Source organism: Ursus maritimus, unplaced genomic scaffold (assembly GCF_017311325.1).
Source record: "Ursus maritimus isolate PB19 unplaced genomic scaffold, ASM1731132v1 scaffold_32, whole genome shotgun sequence".
Classification (NCBI taxonomy): domain Eukaryota; kingdom Metazoa; phylum Chordata; class Mammalia; order Carnivora; family Ursidae; genus Ursus; species Ursus maritimus.
The window spans coordinates 30,023,145-30,043,992 of NW_024425786.1; the positions used below are offsets into that span (position 1 = coordinate 30,023,145).

Here is a 20,848-nt window from a genome sequence, read left to right on the forward strand (position 1 = left end):
GCCCTGAGGTCTTCTGTCTTGAACTGACCCACCATAATAATGCTGTGTCTGAAATTGTGTGTCTTCACTAAAAGGTTAATGCTGTGTTGTGCGTCTGACTGTTGCTCTGTTTGACTGTCTTTGAAACTACTTTCATGTGCTAAAAAGTCTAGAAAGATTACATATATGTGATAGGAAAAAAGAGAAAATTCAGATAAGTATAAGGAAAATATAAATCACTTGTAATTTTGCTCAATTAATCCATTTCTGAGCATTAAAAACCAAAGGTTTTTAATGTATATACACTTATATTTTTCCTTAAAAGAAGGGTTCATAAGAGTAATAAGTATTATACTTTGTTGTTCATAGGAAAAGACAGAGTCTCTAATACAGCAGTACGAAGCCATTAGTCTGCTCAATTCAGAGCGTTACACCCGCCTTGAGCGGGCCCAGGTCTTGGTGAACCAGTTTTGGGAAACTTACGAGGAGCTCAGCCCCTGGATTGAGGAAACCCGGGCACTGATAACACAGTTACCTCCTCCGGCCATTGATCATGAGCAGCTCAGGCAGCAGCAGGAGGAGATGAGGGTAAGGAGCATGCTGGCTTTTATTTTATTGCAGAACTGAACATGGGCTCCATGATTTATTTGAAAACAACATATGCATTAGTGCCTACCTGGTGTAAGTTCTGTGTTAGGAAATTAATTCTTAATCAGAATTTCTTTGCACAATACAAACGCATACCTGAATTCTTTCCCTTGTCCTTAAAATGAATGCGTTAAAGAAAAGCATGGAGATATCAGAGCCCGGGGCATTTAGAAGTAAAGAACTAAGTAAACACCAAGGGAACTTTTCATCTTTCCAGCCACCGAGGGATGTTGTGAGATGGGTGTGGCTGGGTGGCTTTTTCCATTTGGTTCGGCCCTGGTTGGAGTGGGAGCCTGAAGAAAGGGCAGAGAGCATTTGTGGCATGTAGTTTAGGGGAAAAGGGGATCTGTAGACACTTAATGCTGTTACCATTAAAGATAGTTTTTAATGTTTCTTTTATTTGTGGTTAATGGCTTGTGCTTCCTTTCTCTGTGTTCCTATACGTGGAAGGATATAAACTGAAGGAACCGGCAATAAAGTCAAGGAGTGGTTGGATTATTAGTAATGTTGCCATTTGTGCCTTGTCTTGCTAATGTCTCTCAGTTTGGGGAGGGAGACAGGTATTTAACCATGTAAATTATAATACCGTACACAAGAGTGTTTATATATACAGAAGAGGGGGATTAAACTTGTATCGGTGGGGACGGGTGGGGGGAGTAAGAGAGGATGTGTCTGGGAAGGCTTCCTGGGTGATGGGACATCTGATGGCTTTCGAAAATTAGGTTTAGGTAGTGTTAGAACCTCAGACTTAAGTGTTCGGTTTTTCTTTCATAAATGGTGAGATGCTGGGACTTGCTGGTTTTTAGCAATTCAGTTTGTTCCTCTCAAAGTTGATATGAGCTCTGATCAAAATATTTAAGCAAATTAAACTGGTACAAAAACGCTCACTTTATTTTTTTACATAGCAACTCAGGGAATCCATTGCCGAACACAAACCCCATATTGATAAGCTGCTAAAGATAGGCCCACAGCTAAAGGAGTTAAACCCCGAGGAGGGGGAAATGGTGGAGGAAAAATACCAGAAAGCAGAAAACCTGTATGCCCAAATAAAAGAGGAGGTGCGCCAGCGGGCCCTGGCCCTCGACGAAGCTGTTTCCCAGTCGGCTCAGGTATGTGTGTGTCTTAAACGCATGACCCCTCAACCTGTCCTGTAGTCTAAGCAGGAGGACTCTGTGTCAGGCGAGCCCCTGCGGTCTCGAATGTCTAGACCAGCATGCTGATGATACATCATCAGTAGACCAGGAACCTTGGCCTGTCTACATTTTCATTCCAAGGAACATTGGTATACTGACACTGTAGGGGGGTAAAACTCATCTCGGCTGGCATATATCGTCTGTGGACAGTTTCCTTGAAAACTTTATATTGTGATGAGTCTTTAGCAGGGATGATTTTGGATAAATTCACCTTGAAGCAACAAATGTGTCAAGAAAAGTCCGATTCCTATTTGGCTTTTTACTTTTGAAATTTAGAGAACAGCACATGAATTTTCTTATTCAGGAGGCCACCAGCTAGTTCCTGGTTCAGAAAAAGATGCTTGAGTAGGGAGAAGTAAGAGCCAAAGAGAAACATAAACCACCAGCAGTGGACTTTAAAGCATGTAACTACATACTTTTCAACTAATATATTACTGTTAGTGGTATTTTTGTCATGTCTGGGTATTTTATTCCTATGTTTAGTGTCAATATTCTTGGTTAATATTTGTACTTACTCAAGTTTCTCCCCCCACCTTCCGTCCCATCTCTCACTCACATTGTGGAATGTGTTACTTTGTGTTGTTGCTGCCTGCTCCTGTCTTCCCCACATCGTCACATTTCATTGTTGTGTTGACCGCGCCCACCATTACAGATTGCAGAGGTAAGGTGCCCACCGCCACTGGGATTACGGGGTTCTCATGAAGCTGAGAATTGAAAGAATTTACCTATAAGGAAATTTCCTTAACTTCAGTGAAATAAGTTTTATTAGTGTGGTTTATTATGCCAGTCTCACCTGGGGTGAAACCTAGAAGTGAGGTAGTGGTGGGGAGTGATTTTGTTGAGGAAATCCCACTGTGTCTTCCCTGTAAGACACTTAGAGTTGATAAGCCTTATTCCAGTGAATCCAGAGTCGGTTCTAGAGAGCTTTTGGGGAGCAAGCTTATCTTCATTGTTCCCTTCCCCCCTTCTCTGCTTCAGATTGTAAATGAAAATTTTATGATTATAGTCATGTTATTCAGATACCAGAAAAGTGGGAAGATAAATTGTTCTTTTAGAATAAACATAGATTTGGCCTTCCTTAATTACCTTTCATCATGCCAACATTTTCCCTTCTCACTGTTACATGTGGTGGGTTATTAAATTGCATGCCATTTACCTTTAATCTCCAAATCATGTGGTATATTGAGTTCCCCATTCATGTACACAGTTGGTGGAGGGCCTCTAACTTGTTGGTCTAATCTGTTGCATGCAAATGTCATCTGAGATGTTGACACACTGACTCTCACCAGTTTCATGGTCTTGTCCCTTTCTTGTCACACTAGTTGGAGTAGGGAGAGTATTGTGACAGCACTAAATGACTGGAGTTGATTTCTGGCATATTACTTATATCTTTTTGTTTGTTTGTTTTGAAAATAAACATCTACTTTCTTTTTTTGATGGGCCAGCACTGGTATGCTATGCCCAAACCAGTTTCTTAGGCCAAACCTAACACTTGACAGCCATCAGGCTAGGCTGAATGCAAGTTATCCTAAACAGTAGTAGATTTATACCCTGGCCTTGTTCCCTAACATTTCCCCCAGAAATGTGGTGAAGTATTACTGTGATGGCTAATGGTCCAACATTTGTTTAGTTCCATGATAAAATTGAGCCCATGTTGGAGACTCTGGAGAATCTCTCCTCTCGCCTGCGTATGCCACCACTGATCCCTGCTGAAGTAGACAAGATCAGAGAGTGCATCAGTGACAATAAGAGCGCCACTGTGGAGCTGGAAAAACTGCAGCCTTCCTTTGAGGCCCTAAAGCGCCGTGGAGAAGAGCTCATTGGGCGATCTCAGGGAGCTGACAAGGATCTGGCTGCAAAAGGTGCTTGACGAATCTAATTTTTTCTTTCTTTCTTTTCTTTTCTTTTCTTTTCTTTCTTTCTTTTTCTTTCTTTTTTTAAGTGGGCTCCATGCCCAGTGTGGGGCTTGAACTCAAGACCCTGAGAACAAGACCTGAGCTGAGGTCAAGAGTCAGATGCCTAACCTAGTGAGCCACCCAGGTGCCCCTGAATCTAATTAATTTTTAAAGAAAATCGGTAGAATAAATTCTAGGCTGTGGTTACTCCAACATCCCACCAGGTATATTTCATTGAATGTGAAGGCAGGCCCCAAGTAGTGAGTATTCCACAAAGTCATTTGGAAGTCATTTGGAATCCAGAACACATCTCCCCCATTAAAACAAGATTATAATCGGTAGATTCCCAAGCCAGGAAACCAATGCTCTTTTAACCCCGAAAATGAGTAAGCTGCAGTATCCATAGTAGATGGAACATAACTACCTTTTGTAATGCTTTATGTGGGAAACACAGTTTCAACACAGAACACTGGAAACAGAGTTCTCATCTCAGCCCCCTTATAAGTTAGGTCTTTTAGTTTTGTTTTTGGTTTTTTTAAGATTTTATTTATTTCAGAGATAGCACGTGAGCAGGGGGAGGAGCAGAGGAAGAGGGAGCAAGAATCTCAGGCAGACTCCCGACTGAACACAGAGTCGGATGCAGGGCTTGATCTCAAGACCCTGAGATCATGACCTGAGCCAAAATCAAGAGTCAGACGCTCAACCGACTGAGCCATCTAGGTTCCCCTTGGCCTTTTGTATCTTAGCCATACCTTTATGTTAGATGATAACTCATTTTCACATTACCTCTGTGATCTCTTTCTGTGGGAGACCCACATAAGTGGAAAATACAAATGTCAAAATAAGAAAGCAAAGGTAGAAAACTGTTCTTCAGTTTAAATTTTTAGAGCTTTTTAAAGGATAAGAACTAGGCGAAATTTCTGATGATGCAGATTCAAGTACTTAGAGAGTCCCATTCATATCTATTCTTTATTCCCTCAGAAATCCAGGACAAATTAGATCAAATGGTATTCTTCTGGGAGGACATCAAAGCTCGGGCTGAAGAGCGAGAAATTAAGTTCCTCGATGTCCTTGAGCTCGCAGAGAAGTTCTGGTATGACATGGCCGCTCTCCTGACCACTATCAGAGATACCCAGGACATCGTGCATGACTTGGAAAGCCCGGGCATTGACCCATCTATCATCAAACAGCAGGTGGAAGCTGCTGAGGTGAGACAGAAGCAAACCCATCCTCCCCAAAATCAGTTATCCAGGTGGGAGGGAGGGATAGGAGGAGAGAATCTGAAGCAGACTCCGTGCTGAGCGCAGAGCCCAACAAGGGGCTTGATCCCACGACCCCCATGATAGATTTCTGGCTGTAGATTATAATCTCTTGGAGGCTGGAAGCATGAACCTTTGGTAAACTATTGAAGCTCATTAGACCTTCCCTAGACTAGTTTATACATATTGTTATATAGATAAATATATTTCATACATCTATGTAGTATGTGAGAGAGACAACTAAAGAGAAATGAACCGAGTCTGAAGTTTCACTGTCTGGGTAGGTGAAATATGAAGGACATTGAAAGGCTTTCATGAAATTGACAGTTCTGTTCAACATCTGCTATTGATGAGGGTATAAACTACATTTGCAAAGTTTGGGAAGTTCTGTTCTGCTTTCTGTTTTGGCTCACGTTCTGTTCATTTACATGTAGACTATTAAGGAAGAGACAGATGGTCTGCATGAGGAATTGGAGTTTATTCGAATCCTTGGAGCAGATTTGATTTTTGCCTGTGGAGAAACGGAGAAGCCCGAAGTGAAGAAGAGCATTGATGAGGTGTGGAAAAATGGATATGGAATTCAGATGACACATTAGTGGACTCATACTGAAGACTGATATTAATGAAAGAATCTGTTTTTCCCCCAGCTGAATAATGCCTGGGAGAGCTTAAACAAAACCTGGAAAGAGAGGCTAGAAAAGCTTGAGGATGCCATGCAGGCCGCTGTGCAGTATCAGGACACACTTCAGGTGAGAGGCCACAGAGTGACCACCACAGAAAGAAGATTCTGTGTTCTTTTTGTCATATTCCATATCCAGCGTCAGAGTGGATCACCTTTACAGGACTGGGGCATCCTCAAACCTAAGACAGTGCTGTTTTGGTATTTCTAGCCTAAGTTTCCCATTCCTAGTGAGAAAAGTACTGATCTCCCAAGTTCTCCTCTTCTTGCCATGGTTTCATCATCATCTTTACCCTCAGGGTGGCTCTGCAGTGAAGCTGGTCGTACTGTGTAAGTCCCTGCTTGCCAGAGGTTCCAAACCCACGTTACCTTGAAGTGCAGCTTGGCACAGTACTTTCACCCCACCCTGAGCTTGCTAGGTGGCCATGATAAATACTAACTTTTATTCACATTTAGTTTTTCCAGAGTGTAGTTTATTTTGGACGTTATCCTAAGAACACTGGCTCCGTTCTTCAATCTCCATATCACTGGAGTAAAGATCATTATCCCTTACCTCTGCCTCCCACCTAAAAACACAAGCAGCACAGGGTACTTTGAATTCTGTCTGCTTATTTCAGCAGAGATAATGCTAATTCTCTCCCAACAGCTGGTGCTTTTTTTTTTGGTTTTTGACGTTTGTATTTTTATTTTAGGCTATGTTTGACTGGCTAGATAATGCTGTGATTAAGCTCTGCACCATGCCCCCTGTCGGCACGGACCTCAACACTGTTAAAGATCAGATAAATGAAATGAAGGTTTGTCACTGGGAGTGGCTTTGGAAGAAGGGTTGCTTTTTCATTTGTTTTTAAAGACTTTGTTTGATGTTAATATGAAGTCTGTCTTTGGTAGGAGTTCAAAGTGGAAGTTTACCAGCAGCAAATTGAGATGGAAAAGCTCAATCACCAGGGTGAACTGATGTTAAAGAAGGCTACAGATGAGACGGACAGAGACATCATTCGAGAACCGTTGACGGAACTCAAACACCTCTGGGAGAACCTGGGTGAAAAAATTGCCCACAGACAGGTGAGGCAAATGGTAGAGTCCATCATTGGACAACTAGCTGCTGTTTTCTAATTTCCTGACAAATGTTTCCTTTATATCTTTTCCCGAGTAGCACAAACTAGAAGGTGCTCTGCTGGCCCTTGGCCAGTTCCAGCATGCCTTAGAGGAACTGATGAGTTGGCTGACTCACACTGAGGAATTGTTAGACGCTCAGAGACCAATAAGCGGAGACCCAAAAGTCATTGAAGTTGAGCTCGCAAAGCACCATGTAAGTGCTCAGTTTTCCTCTCTAAGCCTGTTGGTTTGAGACCAGTGTTGTCACCAGGAACCTTCTGATGTTGTGTGCACCGTAGAGAGCCAGGCTTGATGATGTATCCATGGAAATAAATGGCGTTCAACTTTTTTTTTAGGTTCTAAAAAATGACGTTTTGGCCCATCAAGCCACAGTGGAAACTGTCAACAAAGCTGGCAATGAGCTTCTGGAGTCTAGTGCCGGAGATGATGCCAGCAGCCTAAGGAGCCGTTTGGAAACCATGAACCAGTGCTGGGAGTCGGTGTTACAGAAAACGGAGGAGAGAGAGCAGCAGCTTCAGCTGACCCTGCAGCAGGTACGTGTGTCGCCAGGCCGGGTAGGTGGGGCTGTGCACGTCACAGCACCCGGAGGAGCGCCTGTCCGAGTCAGTCAAAGGAAAGCAGTTGGGAGTAGAATCCCCTCCACTCTTATGTCTTAAGAGGAAGGTCAGTTCCGTGCTAGAACTTGTCTGGAAAGAATACCTTTGATTGAGTGGTTCTTTTTGGATTTGTTTGTAGTCTAGTCTCTTCAGTTACTATTCAAAGTTAGTAGATCTTGGCTACGACAAAGCTTGCTGACGGATTCGGTTATTTCTTGCATCAAGTCAGGATTCCTCCCGCCCCCCCCACCCCCCCGCCAGTCCATCTACAATAGTACCTAAGTCATTCAGTTCATCAAGTTATTATCAGACATCAATGATAGGTTATAATGAAGTAAAAGGATTCTGCTAGATTCTAGAAATAAATAACTGTATTGGCTCCATGCTAATCCAGCAACAGAACCACCCTGAGAGCAGCCCAGAAGTCCTCCCTCAGGATAGGCTCCTCATATGGTCATTTAGGAAGTCTACTTTTGAAGCTGAGAATTGACCACTGACCTTGCTGATATGTCTTTTCTCAAAGGCCCAGGGTTTCCACAGTGAAATTGAAGATTTCCTCTTGGAACTGACTAGAATGGAGACCCAACTTTCTGCCTCTAAGCCCACAGGAGGACTTCCTGAAACTGCTAGGGAACAGCTTGATACACATATGGTAATAGACATTTCTTGAAGTTGAACATAAACCCCTGTTCAGCAGCTCCTTACTGAATTCACAGACGTGTATGTATCTGAGAGTCTGCAAAGTATGCATTTTTACCGACAATCTAGTACAACCTTAAGGATGGCTGCTTTTATGTGGGCGTTAATACCCCTACCACAGGCAGCAGTGGTGACGGGAAAGCTTGACTGGAAATACATTGGTGAATTTTGAGTTGGTCAGTCGCTTGGCACAAGGATATTGACTGGAAGGTGAGAGCATGAAGAAGACAAACACATAACACAGATGTGCCTCCACTTAGGAAAAGAGTGTTTGGGGCACTTAAGGAAGTCAGTAGATACTGACAATATTTTACGAAAGGGGCTGAGGGGGAAAAAAGGCAACATAATTTCTAGGCAAATGTTTGAGGAAACAGAAATAAATTATTGGGGTCTATTTTTGTGATCTCTGATCCTTAAAAAAATCCTCTTTACTTGATAACAAAATTATTTTAATTTTAATGAAGAATGGTAGGATTCATTGCTCAGCAGTTGAACTGAATCCAAAAGAAATGGTTTTAATCAAGAGTGAGGCCTTCCTGGACTTTTCCAACTGTGCTCATAAATCTGTGTGTGGGTGTCTCTCGGGGAATTGGCATTGCCAATCTCTTTCTTGCCTCTTTTTTTTTGTTTTTGTTTTTGTTTTTTGCAGGAACTCTATTCCCAGCTGAAAGCCAAGGAAGAGACTTATAATCAACTGCTTGACAAGGGCAGGCTCATGCTTCTAAGCCGTGACGACTCTGGGTCTGGCTCAAAGACAGAACAGAGTGTAGCTCTCTTGGAACAGAAGTGGCATGTGGTCAGCAGTAAGATGGAAGAAAGAAAGGTATCACCACAAAATACAGTGTGTGATTACTGGGCTTGAGTAGTTTGCTTGGCGATTACATGTAATTACCATCTAGTTTCTGTGAAGATTCTTCAAAGACCAGTACATGGTACCAGAAGTTTCAGAACTGATACCCTCAGGATCGCTTTTGTGCTAATCAAGCTGTCTTTTCTGCTGTTAAATTTCTATTTTGTATCTGTGTCAAGTTGCATTGATGGTACTAGTTTCTGCTGATATTTGCTTTTATTATTTATTCCTTTTCTGCCTTTACTAGTTAAGACATCACAGGCTGTTACTGCTCAGTGATGGACTTATATAGCCCATATTAATCACCAATTCGTGTTCCTACTGAAAAACAAGGTTAAGTTGGAGTCACTGGTTTGGGATTGGGAGGGTCGGAACAGCATGCAGGAAGTCGGGCTAATATTCTCCGCAAGGAATTTGGACTCTAGTATAAATGGAGTGTGCAGAGAATTTTACTAAAAATTGGGAGACAGGTAGATTATGTGACCTCTTCCCGTTCTTCTTCAAAAATCAAATTCTCTTCAAAAGAAAAGTGATCAGGGATCAAGGCCTCAAAACATTGGTTTTATGAATACCGAGTTTTGGAGTATCCCTCAACACTGTGCAGATCAAATATAAGATACGTGTTCAAATCTGTTGACGACATCCATTCATTCAGTGGTTCTTAAGCATGTATGTACCAGGCACTGTGCAGCTAGATGTATAGTGGAAGCAAAGGCGTGGACCCTATCATTTTGAAATTCAGTGGGCAGAAAGGACATGAAACAAATATTCACATATCTAATGAACATTTTGAGAGAAGCATTAATTTCCTAGAATTCTTTTAGTGTGGGGTCTGGTACTTCTCTTATATGAAGAATGACCAGAGGAGCTGAGTGTAAGGCTTAGTTCTAATTCTTAGACTATCCTCTGTTATTCCTGCAGAATGCAGAACTAAGACTAATTAAAGAATCTGAGGCAGATTTTGGCTCATAATCAAGAAGTTTCTAGAAGGTTTTCCCATCAATGGAGCAGGTTGCCTTAAGAAATAGTGATCCATCACTGGTGGAACTGGTCCAACAAGGGCCGCATATCAAGGATAGTTATTTTGGATTTCGTAGGACATTACACTTCAGTTTCACTAAAGTCATTTATTAAATGTGTGTGGTGGTATATAGATAGAAGATACAGATAAAATGATGTGGAGAGATGTCCTGTCATCTAGGAACTTGCATTTCTGTGATAAATTTGAGGGAGATTTTCTTTTTCCTTTTAATTGGTTTTTGATTGGGTCTTACGTTTTTGTAACATTCATTATAGTCTTTTTCTAGGTTACAAAAGTAACCTGAAAACACAAAGAGAAAAACCTCTACAGTATGACTCAGTTAACAGCAATTAACATTTATCATGTACGTCTTGGGTTTCTATGAGTATTTTAGATACATTCATTTTTAACAACATGTCATTATTCCACTGTGCCTGCCTGGTAGATGGGCCAGGGACAGAGGCCCTCACTTAGGTATGTGGGTAGAGCTTATCTCTGAGGGTGGAGCTTGTAGACTCTGGAATTGGGTTGTGTTCTTGGGCAGTGGCACATGCCCCGAATGAGCCATTGTTTTTGCCATTGTGATTTAGATCGAAGTGTCTAAAAATTTATATCTAATGTTGCCAGATTTTTGCTTAGAATTTATGGCTCTTATCACCTTTTCTTCTTGTAGCTTAAAAAGGAGCTTCAGGGGTGCCTGGCTTGCTCTGTCAGTGGAGCATGCGACTTTTTTTTTTTTTTTTTTTTTTAAGATTTTATCGATGTATTTGAGAGAAAGAGAGCATGCACACAAGAGGGGAGGGGCAGAGGGAGAGGGAGAAGCAGACTCCCCGAAGCCTGATGTGGGGCTCACTCCCAGGACCCCAGGATTGTGACCTGAGCTGAAGGCAGACGCCTCCCAAGCACCCCAGGAGGATGCAACTCTTGATCTCAGGGTTGTGAGTTCAAGCCCCACGTTGGCCCTAGAGCTTATTTAAAAAAAGAATAAGCTCCAGCCTCATACATTTTCAGGGGCCGTGTTTTCTGAAAACACTTAAACAGCACTGCATAGGCATCATCGTTAACAGTAAAGCGCTTTTCATTTAGTTGTTTTTACACCACAAAAGTACATTCTAGGGAAGTGAGGCTTTGCCCCAAACAAGTTGCAGCCCCTGCAGCTGTCACCGCTGAAGGATCTGTTCACTTAAATTTACTGAATAGTTTCATCCCTATTCTTTAATGTCCCAGGAAGTGGGGAATGGAAGAGAAAGCAACATAGCTGCAAATCGTGCTCTTTCCTTTTCATATGTGGTTGTTTTGGTTTCAGACACTAACGTTGAATTGCCCCCCCCCCTTTTGTAAGCAAGGCATGTTTGGAGGTTGATTAAATGAGGCTTCCTTTTTAGAGGTCATTTCATTTGGTGTACAATTCACGCCTTTGTCCTTGAAGCTACAATTCCTGAATTCTGCACTTTCTCCTTTTGTGTGTGTGTTTTAATTAAAATTCAGTCAAAGCTGGAAGAGGCCCTCAACCTCGCAACGGAATTCCAGAATTCCCTGCAAGAATTTATCAACTGGCTCACTCTAGCAGAGCAGAATCTCAACATCGCCTCTCCTCCCAGCCTGATTCTAAATACTGTCCTTTCCCAGATTGAGGAGCACAAGGTAACTATGACGTTACGATGTTCCCTTTTTGAAAGGACTAGTTGGAAGAGAAGCTCGTCTATGTTGTTCTCAGTTTACAAAGAGCAACGTTTTCCCCTCAGGTGTTCGCTAATGAGGTCAATGCTCATCGAGACCAGATCATTGAGCTGGATCAAACTGGGAATCAGTTAAAGTTCCTTAGCCAAAAACAGGACGTTGTTCTGATCAAGAATTTGCTGGTTAGCGTCCAGTCTCGATGGGAGAAGGTTGTCCAGCGGTCTATTGAAAGAGGGCGATCACTGGACGATGCCAGGAAGCGGGCAAAACAAGTGAGTTATGGAAGAAAGGCACCAATTTATTGAACAACCTTGGGATGCATGTGTGGAGTCTCTGGAATGAGTTGCATGAAAGTGTAGTTTGCATAGTCATTCCTGTTATAAGTTATTTTTTATGTAATTGTAGTTCCATGAAGCTTGGAAAAAACTGATTGACTGGCTAGAAGATGCAGAGAGTCACCTGGACTCAGAGCTGGAGATATCCAATGACCCAGACAAAATTAAACTCCAGCTCTCTAAGCATAAGGTAAAGCGGTTCATGGCTCTTAGGTCGTGAGCTTGGTATTCACTGAAGATTGCTAAAAACGGAGGTCAGAGCTAGTCAAAAGAAAGTCAGTTAATGTTGGAAAGTCAAAGTGATGAAACCAGCACTCCATTTTATATCTAGACCATGTCTAACCATAAGAGTCGTTCGTTTGAATAACAGTTCAAACAAAGTGATTGTGGGAGTAACCAGTTAAAACTACAGGTTTTAGAAGTTGTCACTGCTGTATATGGTATAAACAAAAATTTATAAATTTCTTAAGGACAAGCTGTTGTTCAAGAGGTAGTGACATTCATATTTTGATTACCAACCTGAGTACTGAAAATTTTTCTTTGTTCCAAATCAAGATGTCATCTGACTTTTAGCATCGGTTTTTTTCTTTCCTTTTTGGAAACAGGAGTTTCAGAAAACTCTTGGTGGCAAGCAGCCTGTGTATGATACTACAATTCGAACTGGCAGAGCCCTGAAAGAAAAGACTTTGCTTCCTGATGACACTCAGAAACTTGACAATTTACTGGGAGAAGTCAGAGACAAATGGGATACTGTTTGTGGCAAGTCTGTGGAGAGGTAAGTGTGAATATTTGCTTTGTGGCTCTGTATATTATCCCAAAACTAACAAAGACTGTTACTGGATTCCATAAAATGGCCATAAAGCTAATGCATCAATAATAGGTTTTGTGACATCTCAATATTTCTAGTTCATTCAATGAGAGTTATGAAATAAGTCGAATAAAATATTAAAATTCTCATTTAAGCTTGAATCCTACCGTATTAGAGGCCCGTAAACTCAAGTCAATAGCAACAGATTACTAACTCCAAATATTTGTCAATGACCAGTTTGTGATACTAACAGGTATCTCAGGCACTCTCTCACTGTGTCAGCGAGCAAAACCTCTGGATGCATCACCTCATTCCACGATCATAATGCCTGACTTTACTGGGTGGTTACTGCTGAGCACATGCCAAACAGATGCTACTAATTTAATCCTCATAACAACCACTGAGGGGGATACTGTTATTCCCCTTTTACAGATGAGGAAAAATGCTCATAAAGGGGTTTCTTAACTCCCCCACAGGGTCACTCAGCTACTAAGCAGCAGAGCCGGGGTTTGAAGCTATTAGATTTGGTTCTGTAGGTTGTACTTTTATCCACTATGCTGTGTAAGTAACACGGTACGTTTGTATTATTTGTACTCCCTTTTTTTTGGATGAGGTGACTGAGGTTCAAAGAGGGGATGAGAAAGTCCTGGGTCACACAACTGGTGTAGAGCTAGGAGTTGCAATCCTGACTACAGAACGTGACCAAAACCATCATCCTCTACCTGAGTGGTGTAAAATGATTAACACAGATCTTGGGTCATTAGAGTATATCCTTGTGTGTAACCGTTGGACTCTTAAGGTGCCAGGAGGGCATCTGTACCACCTGCTACACTACACTTACTCCATTCTAGGAGTAGTTGGATGAAAAATGTCTAGGAGTATCTCTCAGTCACTTTTTACTCTTTGCAAACCAGTCCAGCATGGAGGGCCCTCTCTCTCGAGCTCAAGCAGTATTCCATTCCGCAGTCAGAACTGTGAGCCACCCGAAGAAAAGGGATCTCTGCAGACAGTGAGGTTTGTGTGCTTTTCTCAGGCAGCACAAGTTGGAGGAGGCCCTGCTGTTTTCGGGCCAGTTCATGGACGCTCTGCAGGCCTTGGTCGACTGGCTGTACAAGGTGGAGCCGCAGCTGGCCGAGGACCAGCCCGTGCACGGGGACCTCGACCTCGTCATGAACCTCATGGACGCCCATAAGGTGAGGGGCGGGAGCCGGGCCGCCTGAAGCCAGAGCCGGCGGGTCGTCCGCCTCTGCGGGCCTTCTGCTCATGCTCCCCATCCGGGGGAGAAAGGACGTCAAAATGAGCCTGTCTCCCCTCGTCGGAGAGACGGCCGCTCCTCACTCTGTGTACTTAGACTATTACTGGGATTCTGCGTCAGTCACACAGATTTTACCGATTGCTTTGATTCCGATTTGGCAGTGTGTAAAGTTCACCTTGGGGTTTTCCCCCCCTTCCTCTTTGTATCTCTCCATTGCGTCACACAATGAATTTAAACTTAGGAGCCCCTCAAGATATCCATTTCCACTGACTCCTAAAATGAAAATGAGTTCTTGTTTTAATTGCTTTTGGCCCTAGCAAGCCCAGCACCATGCACAGCAATGTTTATGTGTAACCTACATCTGTCGTGTTAACCTCCGTACTGTCCTCTTGTTTTAGCACAGAGCATTCAGCTTTACTTGAAATTACATCAAACTCTTACTGTGCACGTGACAGATGTGTTCTTACTTAACTCCCACAGTTCTGAAAATTTTGCTATAACATCATTCCTGTGTTCCAAGTTAGGAAACTGGTACTCCAGCTAAGTAACTTACCCAGGGCCATGCCACTTACCTTTAGAGCCACCTCTCCCGGTGGTTCTTTCTCACACATCGTCCTGCCTCTCTCTGCGTAAAAGACACATGACTGGAACCTACCGAGGATAAAGGAACTAAGAGATTCCTTTCCTCTGTGGTTTTGCTTTTTGGGTTCAAAACATTTCTCAGTAAATTAATTCCTCTGTTTTTCTTTTCTAGGTTTTCCAGAAGGAACTGGGAAAGCGAACAGGAACCGTTCAGGTACTGAAGCGGTCGGGCCGAGAGCTGATTGAGAACAGTCGCGATGACACCACGTGGGTGAAAGGACAGCTCCAGGAACTGAGCACTCGCTGGGACACTGTGTGCAAACTCTCTGTCTCCAAACAAAGCCGACTTGAGCAGGCCTTAAAACAGGTCAGAGACTTTGGTGGGGACAACCCAAGGGGGAAGATCTGAGCAGATTCATTCTTGTTTCTTTATTAGGATCAGTTCCAGCCAGCCTCAAAAGGAACAAAAGGTCAAACATTGATATTGTGAATGTTCTACAAGATTTTAACATCCATTTGTATTAGAGAGAAAAAAATTTCAGTTGGTTTTCCAGGATCTACAAATGAAAGATGACCTCTGTGGGGGGCCTTGATACGGCCAGCAGCGCCTATGATGCACTGAGTTCAGGCCCAGCCCCGTCCCTGGCATACCCCAGTGTTCAGTACCTGGTCTGCAGAGAAGTTCAGTCTCTTGTGCTTGGTTATTTCAGGCGGAAGAGTTTCGGGACACAGTCCACATGCTGTTGGAGTGGCTTTCTGAAGCAGAGCAAACGCTTCGCTTTCGGGGAGCACTTCCCGATGACACAGAGGCCTTACAGTCTCTCATTGACACCCACAAGGTAATCCAGCCCCAGGGTTCAGTGACCCAGGCCACCCACCAGGGTGAGGGCTGCCCACCACCAAAAGAGAGCAGCTTTTGCTTGGGAATTTCAGACCACACGTCAGAAGGACTGAATCCAGAATGGGCCCAGCTTACTGGTTTATAGTAGGGATGAGAGGCAAATCACCAGTGGGGTTTGTGACACCTTAAAGGTCTTTCATTTGTTTTTACAAAAGTGATGCATGTTGATAGAAAACAAGTAAAACAACATGATATCATATAAAGAAAACTGTGGACTAGTCCACCCTCTAGACTTCTCGCCTGCACACAGCTTGGTTTGGCTTTCTTTATGTTACCAGCTTCGGGCCCTGAGCCTCTTGCAGAATATGATGCAGTATCTGGGGCCATAATCTGTCCTAATAAAAAGGAAAATACTTCCTTTTTTACTTTTTGTGTTACCCACCAGGCGATTTTAATCTTGGTTTTGGCATTGGGTATTCTGTTGCTGGTATTTCTAAAGCATTACAGTGTTTTATAGTTGTCATTTGTCCAAGACAGTACTGTTTGTTTATACACACAGAAGTGAATTAAAACAGGATTTTTAAAAAGGGAGAAAGGAACTCAGAATAGGGCAAGGGTCACGCCCAACCTGGGAAAGGGGGCACCTGCCTGTGTCCTTCCTCATTCTTGTCGTCTGTAGCAGAGACAGTCATTCTTACGTAAACCCTTCACCTCCTCACATCTTTCAGAACTGGAAAGAAAGTACCAGAGACACCAGGATGGAGGCTTGTAGGGCCCTGTGTGAACACACACGGAGGAAAAAATACGTTGAAATCTTTCCCCCCTCACAGTGTAAACTCACAGTGCCGCTAGAGTAGATTTCTTCAGTTTGGGTTTTCAAATCTTTTTTGTTTAGGAGTTCATGAAGAAAGTGGAAGAAAAGCGAGCGGATGTTAGCACAGCGGTAGCAATGGGAGAGGCCATCCTGGCTGCCTGCCACCCCGATTGCATCACTACCATCAAGCACTGGATCACCATCATCCGAGCTCGCTTTGAGGAGGTGAGTTCCTGGTTTTAGAGGAAGACGACACGTGCCCCAGGTGGTGGGTTTATAGGGAAAAGTGCTACTGAGCTTTCTCCACCCACCCCCCAGATAAGGAATTTCTCCTCACTCTGGGTAGCTCAATAAGGATTAAGTTAGCATTTTAGTAATGATCGTTTTCTTGATAATGGAAGAATAGTGCTGGTGTAGTGATGTATTCATCGATGAATTCCAGCGGACTCGGTTTTGTAGTTTTCCCTCGTCCCGAGAAATCCTGTGTTTAACAGGGCGTACGTACTAGACTTGCTTCCAGGAGTGCTGATTGCATATTCCAGCTCTGTCACTACAGTAATTGTGAGGCCTCTCGAGTGCTTGAGTGGTCTTCCTCCTGAGGGTCATTGTTAGGATCAGATGACAAAATGGACTTTGGAAACAAAGGGATGTGCTCGACTGAGAGAGGCGATGGTTTCTCTCTCCCCAGGTCCTGACCTGGGCTAAGCAGCACCAGCAGCGTCTTGAAACAGCCCTGTCAGAACTGGTGGCTAACGCCGAGCTCTTGGAGGAACTTCTGGCGTGGATCCAGTGGGCTGAGACCACCCTCATTCAGCGGGACCAGGAGCCGATCCCTCAGAACATTGACCGAGTGAAAGCACTTATCGCCGAGCATCAGGTGTGGTAGTTGAGTTGGGCGGCCGCAGGCGTTCCCCGCGTGGCTCATGGAGCCCATTCCTTTGCCCTATTTCTTTTTAAATGGCTATGATAAATATTTGCACAGACTTGGCAGCTTAAAACAACACATGTTTATTATCTCAGAGTTTCCGTGGGGCAGGAGTCTGGGCATGAGTCCTCTGGGTCCTCTTCTCAGGGTCTTATTGGGCCAAATCAAGGTGTCAGCCAGCACTGCAGCTCTCGACCAGGCTTACTCAGGTTGCTGGCAGAATCAGACTCCTTGTGGTTGTGGGACCTGGGTCTCCATTTTCTTGCTGGCTGTCAGCCAGGAGTCACTGGCTCCCAGAGGCTGCCTTTAGGTCTCAGCTGCCCGGCGCACTCACAGTGAGGCAGCCTAGGTCTTCAGCGCCAGCAGGAGAGGCCTCCAGCCTGCTAAGGCAGAACTTACATGGTAAAATGTAATCAAGGGAGCGATTCTCCCATTCTTTCCACAGGTGTGACCCTCCCTCAAGGGGAGGGGCTGATACAGGGCGTGTACCCCAGGAGTGGGAGTCCTTTGGGCCATCTCGGAAGTCAGCCAAGGTTTTACACCTGGGTGCAGAAAGATCTCTTGCCTGAACCCGGAGATGGGCAAGAACAGCACATCAAACTAAACCGAACGAAGGAAAGCTCAGTTGAGCTGTGTTCATAATATATCCTTGGGAGGCAAAGATGGTTTTTAACCATGATCATTTATACTGAATGCAAGCGTGGATCTTGCTTCTTGCTTAGTTATACTGTGGACATACAGTCTTTTTAGTGTATATGAATAATTAGCCTCACCCTTGAAAACCCCTTGTACTTGCTGTCAAGGTTGCCCACATTGACACCTTCTCTCCTGACTGAGAGATTATCTTCTTATTCAAGGCCACCCCCTGTCCCTTCTGTGATCTCCTCTTTTCCTTGTGTCTTCAAGCTCTCCAATTCTATTTGCTCTTTCCTCCAAACCTTCTAGACGTGTCCTCTCAACCTTGTGTTCCCTTTGAGTTACCCTCATTGTTCCTTCCCTCCTTTTTCAAACAAGCTTCTGGTCCCCTGTCTTCTCTCCTTGTTTCCCACTCACTCCCCAGGTCCCCGGGGGTATGGCTCCCATCCCCATCAGACCACTAATACTGTCCCAGTCACATCCCACGGGCTAAATCCAACTGATGCTTCCAGTCTTTGTCTTGCTTGACATGTGACAGAGTTGCCTCTTCCTTCCGAAAACTTCTTTTGACTTCTGTCCTTCCATCTTGTTTTTCTCCCGTCTCCCTGTTCCTTCTCAGTCTTTTCAGCTGGTTCCTCTTCCTCTCTCCACTTGTTAGTGTTGTGTTTGCTTAAGTTCCATTCTTGACCCTCTTCTCACACTGTTGAGGTCTTACCTAGTCCAACAGCTTCAGCCACTGCCTATAATCCAAACCTTTCTTGTCTGTTTCTTCATCTCCAGTACCATTATTTCCAGAAGTCTAGACGTACAGTAAACCAGAGGCACCACTGAAACTCCATGTTATCCGTGCCACAGCCTGCCTTCCTTTCAAGCCTGCCTCCTTGTCCACCCAGCTTCTGTGATGTGTCTGGGATGCGTGCCTTTCCCTACGCCCCCCACATCTGGCCAACCCCCGGGCTCTAGCTGTCCTGCTTCCAGAATTCGTCTTGGTTCCATCTTCCCTGCGCTGGCTCAGGCCCTCACCATGTTTTGCCTCAGTTACTGCAGTAGTTTCCTAACTCCTCCCCCACTACGTTCTGCCTTCTACACCGAAGCAGGAACCATAGCTCTAAAATAAGGATCTCATCAGGTCTCTTCTCCAAATCAAAATGGCTCAGTTGCCCTCCATTGCTCTCCAGATTAAATCTCAGTCCCTTAGCCAAACACAAGGCCTTAATGGATCTTTCTCCTGCCTACCTCTCCAGCCGTCCCTGCCGTCCTTCTGATTGCATCTTGGGCTCAGCTGGTGATCTGAAGGGCCCTGGCTCACTACGTCGTCAGGCTCCCTGGCTCTCTCTGCACCGTGCCTTCTGCTAAGACTGCCCTCCACCCAGTCTTTGGCCAGTTCTTCATCCCTCACCACTCCCGTGGGGCCCATCTCAGGCAGCTCTCCGTGGCACCTGAGCCTGTGGGGTGCTCATCCTCAGTCTGTCTTGGCCATCCTGGGTGGCATTCATTGCACTGACTTCCTAGTTTTCCTCACTCAGCTGTGAGCTCCTTGGAATCAGAAGCCATGTCTGATCCCTTCAGGTTTCCAGCACCTGATGAAGTGCCTTGCTCAGCTGTGTTTCCTGAAAGGAGTGAGACAGTGTACAAAGGCATCTGTTCCGTCCTGAGCTTGGGCTTTGTAAGAAGTTGCCTGATTCATTCTTAGTCCAAGAAAACACTGAAGTCTCTTCCCTGTTATTTGTGTTTGACAGACGTTTATGGAGGAGATGACTCGCAAACAGCCTGACGTGGACCGGGTCACGAAGACGTACAAAAGGAAGAATGTAGAGCCCGCTCACACCCCTTTCATCGAGAAACCCCGCAGTGGCAGCAGTATGTTTCTAGCCTCCTGTGTTAGGGTGTTTCATTCCAGCTGTTTGAAGATGAGCACTTTCCAGAACCCTGTCAAAAAACTTCTTTTTTGGGGGCACCTGGCTGGCTTGGTAGAGCGTGCAACTCTTGATCTCAGGGTTGTAAATTCAAGCCCCATGTTGGGTGTGGAGCCTACTTTAAAACAAAACAAAACAAAAACCTTTTCCATTTCCAAAAACTAGATTGGATTTGAACTAGAATATTTTTTTTTGAAACTCACTTTTCTTACACCAACACATAGTAACTATGTTCTGTTTTCTTGGACTGGCGTAAAGTTTTGGAGTTGTCAAGCGGATTGTTTTTGCAGTGGCCTTTCCATTGTTGCAGTCATCAGTGCTAGCTGTTTACATCTGGTTTGCACTGATTTAATTACCAGTTAAATCAGCTGCTGTAGAGCCATTGCTTTTTTGGTTGAGTTGACCTTTCCTCAGTTTGCGAAGGACAGAATAAATGGAAGATGTGAGACAAATACCTGCTGGCTGGGAGGAGGGGCCGGAGTTTGGAAATTAGTATGTGTAATACCCGAATGTTGCCAGGTCCCAGGTTTCTTTTCACATTTACTGACTGGATACCATTTTAAAGGTGTCCTGAGTTAACACATCCAGCACTTTCTCTTCGTGAACGGACAAATCCAGCTTTTCTAATCTTGCAGTTATTTTTCCTTTTAGGGAAGTCCTTGAGTCAGCCCACACCTCCTCCCATGCCAATCCTTTCACAGTCCGAAGCGAAAAACCCACGGATCAACCAGCTGTCCGCCCGCTGGCAGCAGGTGTGGCTGTTAGCGCTGGAGCGGCAGCGGAAGCTGAATGACGCCTTGGATCGACTGGAGGAGGTGAGGCCCTGCCATGCAGCCTTCCCTGGAGGGAGGTGACTTCTTACCTGAAGGCCCTCTTACTATGCTGTGTGCCTTGACCAACTTCTCTAGAAGTAGAAACAGACCAGGGTGAGCCAGTACTCTGTCCCTCAGGGCCTGTAGGAGACAAGCACGTGTGTGAGGAGACCACTCACAACAGGGTAGGTCACAGCACCTAGTCCATTTGAGGGTCCGGCCTGTGACCCGACCCTCCTCAGCACCTGGCTGTGATCAAGAATCAGGAGCATGACTTTACAAAGTTACCTCCAAGTGTGGAGCTGATCA

At 44.4% G+C, this 20,848-nt stretch overlaps 1 protein-coding gene across 1 annotated transcript in view; it reads left to right on the forward strand.

Annotated features, from left to right (window-relative positions):
* Positions 1 to 20,848, forward strand: part of MACF1 (microtubule actin crosslinking factor 1) — a 154,568-nt gene that overhangs the window by 114,558 nt on the left and 19,162 nt on the right. The window contains exons 54-77 of the mRNA XM_040619306.1: positions 349 to 567; positions 1,533 to 1,736; positions 2,473 to 2,481; positions 3,451 to 3,682; positions 4,697 to 4,923; positions 5,409 to 5,531; positions 5,622 to 5,723; positions 6,346 to 6,447; positions 6,542 to 6,715; positions 6,807 to 6,962; positions 7,105 to 7,302; positions 7,889 to 8,017; positions 8,714 to 8,887; positions 11,424 to 11,579; positions 11,681 to 11,887; positions 12,021 to 12,140; positions 12,556 to 12,725; positions 13,792 to 13,951; positions 14,768 to 14,962; positions 15,306 to 15,434; positions 16,332 to 16,475; positions 16,939 to 17,127; positions 19,551 to 19,671; positions 20,379 to 20,542. Of these exons, the coding sequence (XP_040475240.1) occupies positions 349 to 567; positions 1,533 to 1,736; positions 2,473 to 2,481; positions 3,451 to 3,682; positions 4,697 to 4,923; positions 5,409 to 5,531; positions 5,622 to 5,723; positions 6,346 to 6,447; positions 6,542 to 6,715; positions 6,807 to 6,962; positions 7,105 to 7,302; positions 7,889 to 8,017; positions 8,714 to 8,887; positions 11,424 to 11,579; positions 11,681 to 11,887; positions 12,021 to 12,140; positions 12,556 to 12,725; positions 13,792 to 13,951; positions 14,768 to 14,962; positions 15,306 to 15,434; positions 16,332 to 16,475; positions 16,939 to 17,127; positions 19,551 to 19,671; positions 20,379 to 20,542 (3,804 nt within the window). The remainder of the gene's footprint in view (positions 1 to 348; positions 568 to 1,532; positions 1,737 to 2,472; positions 2,482 to 3,450; positions 3,683 to 4,696; positions 4,924 to 5,408; positions 5,532 to 5,621; positions 5,724 to 6,345; positions 6,448 to 6,541; positions 6,716 to 6,806; positions 6,963 to 7,104; positions 7,303 to 7,888; positions 8,018 to 8,713; positions 8,888 to 11,423; positions 11,580 to 11,680; positions 11,888 to 12,020; positions 12,141 to 12,555; positions 12,726 to 13,791; positions 13,952 to 14,767; positions 14,963 to 15,305; positions 15,435 to 16,331; positions 16,476 to 16,938; positions 17,128 to 19,550; positions 19,672 to 20,378; positions 20,543 to 20,848) is intronic.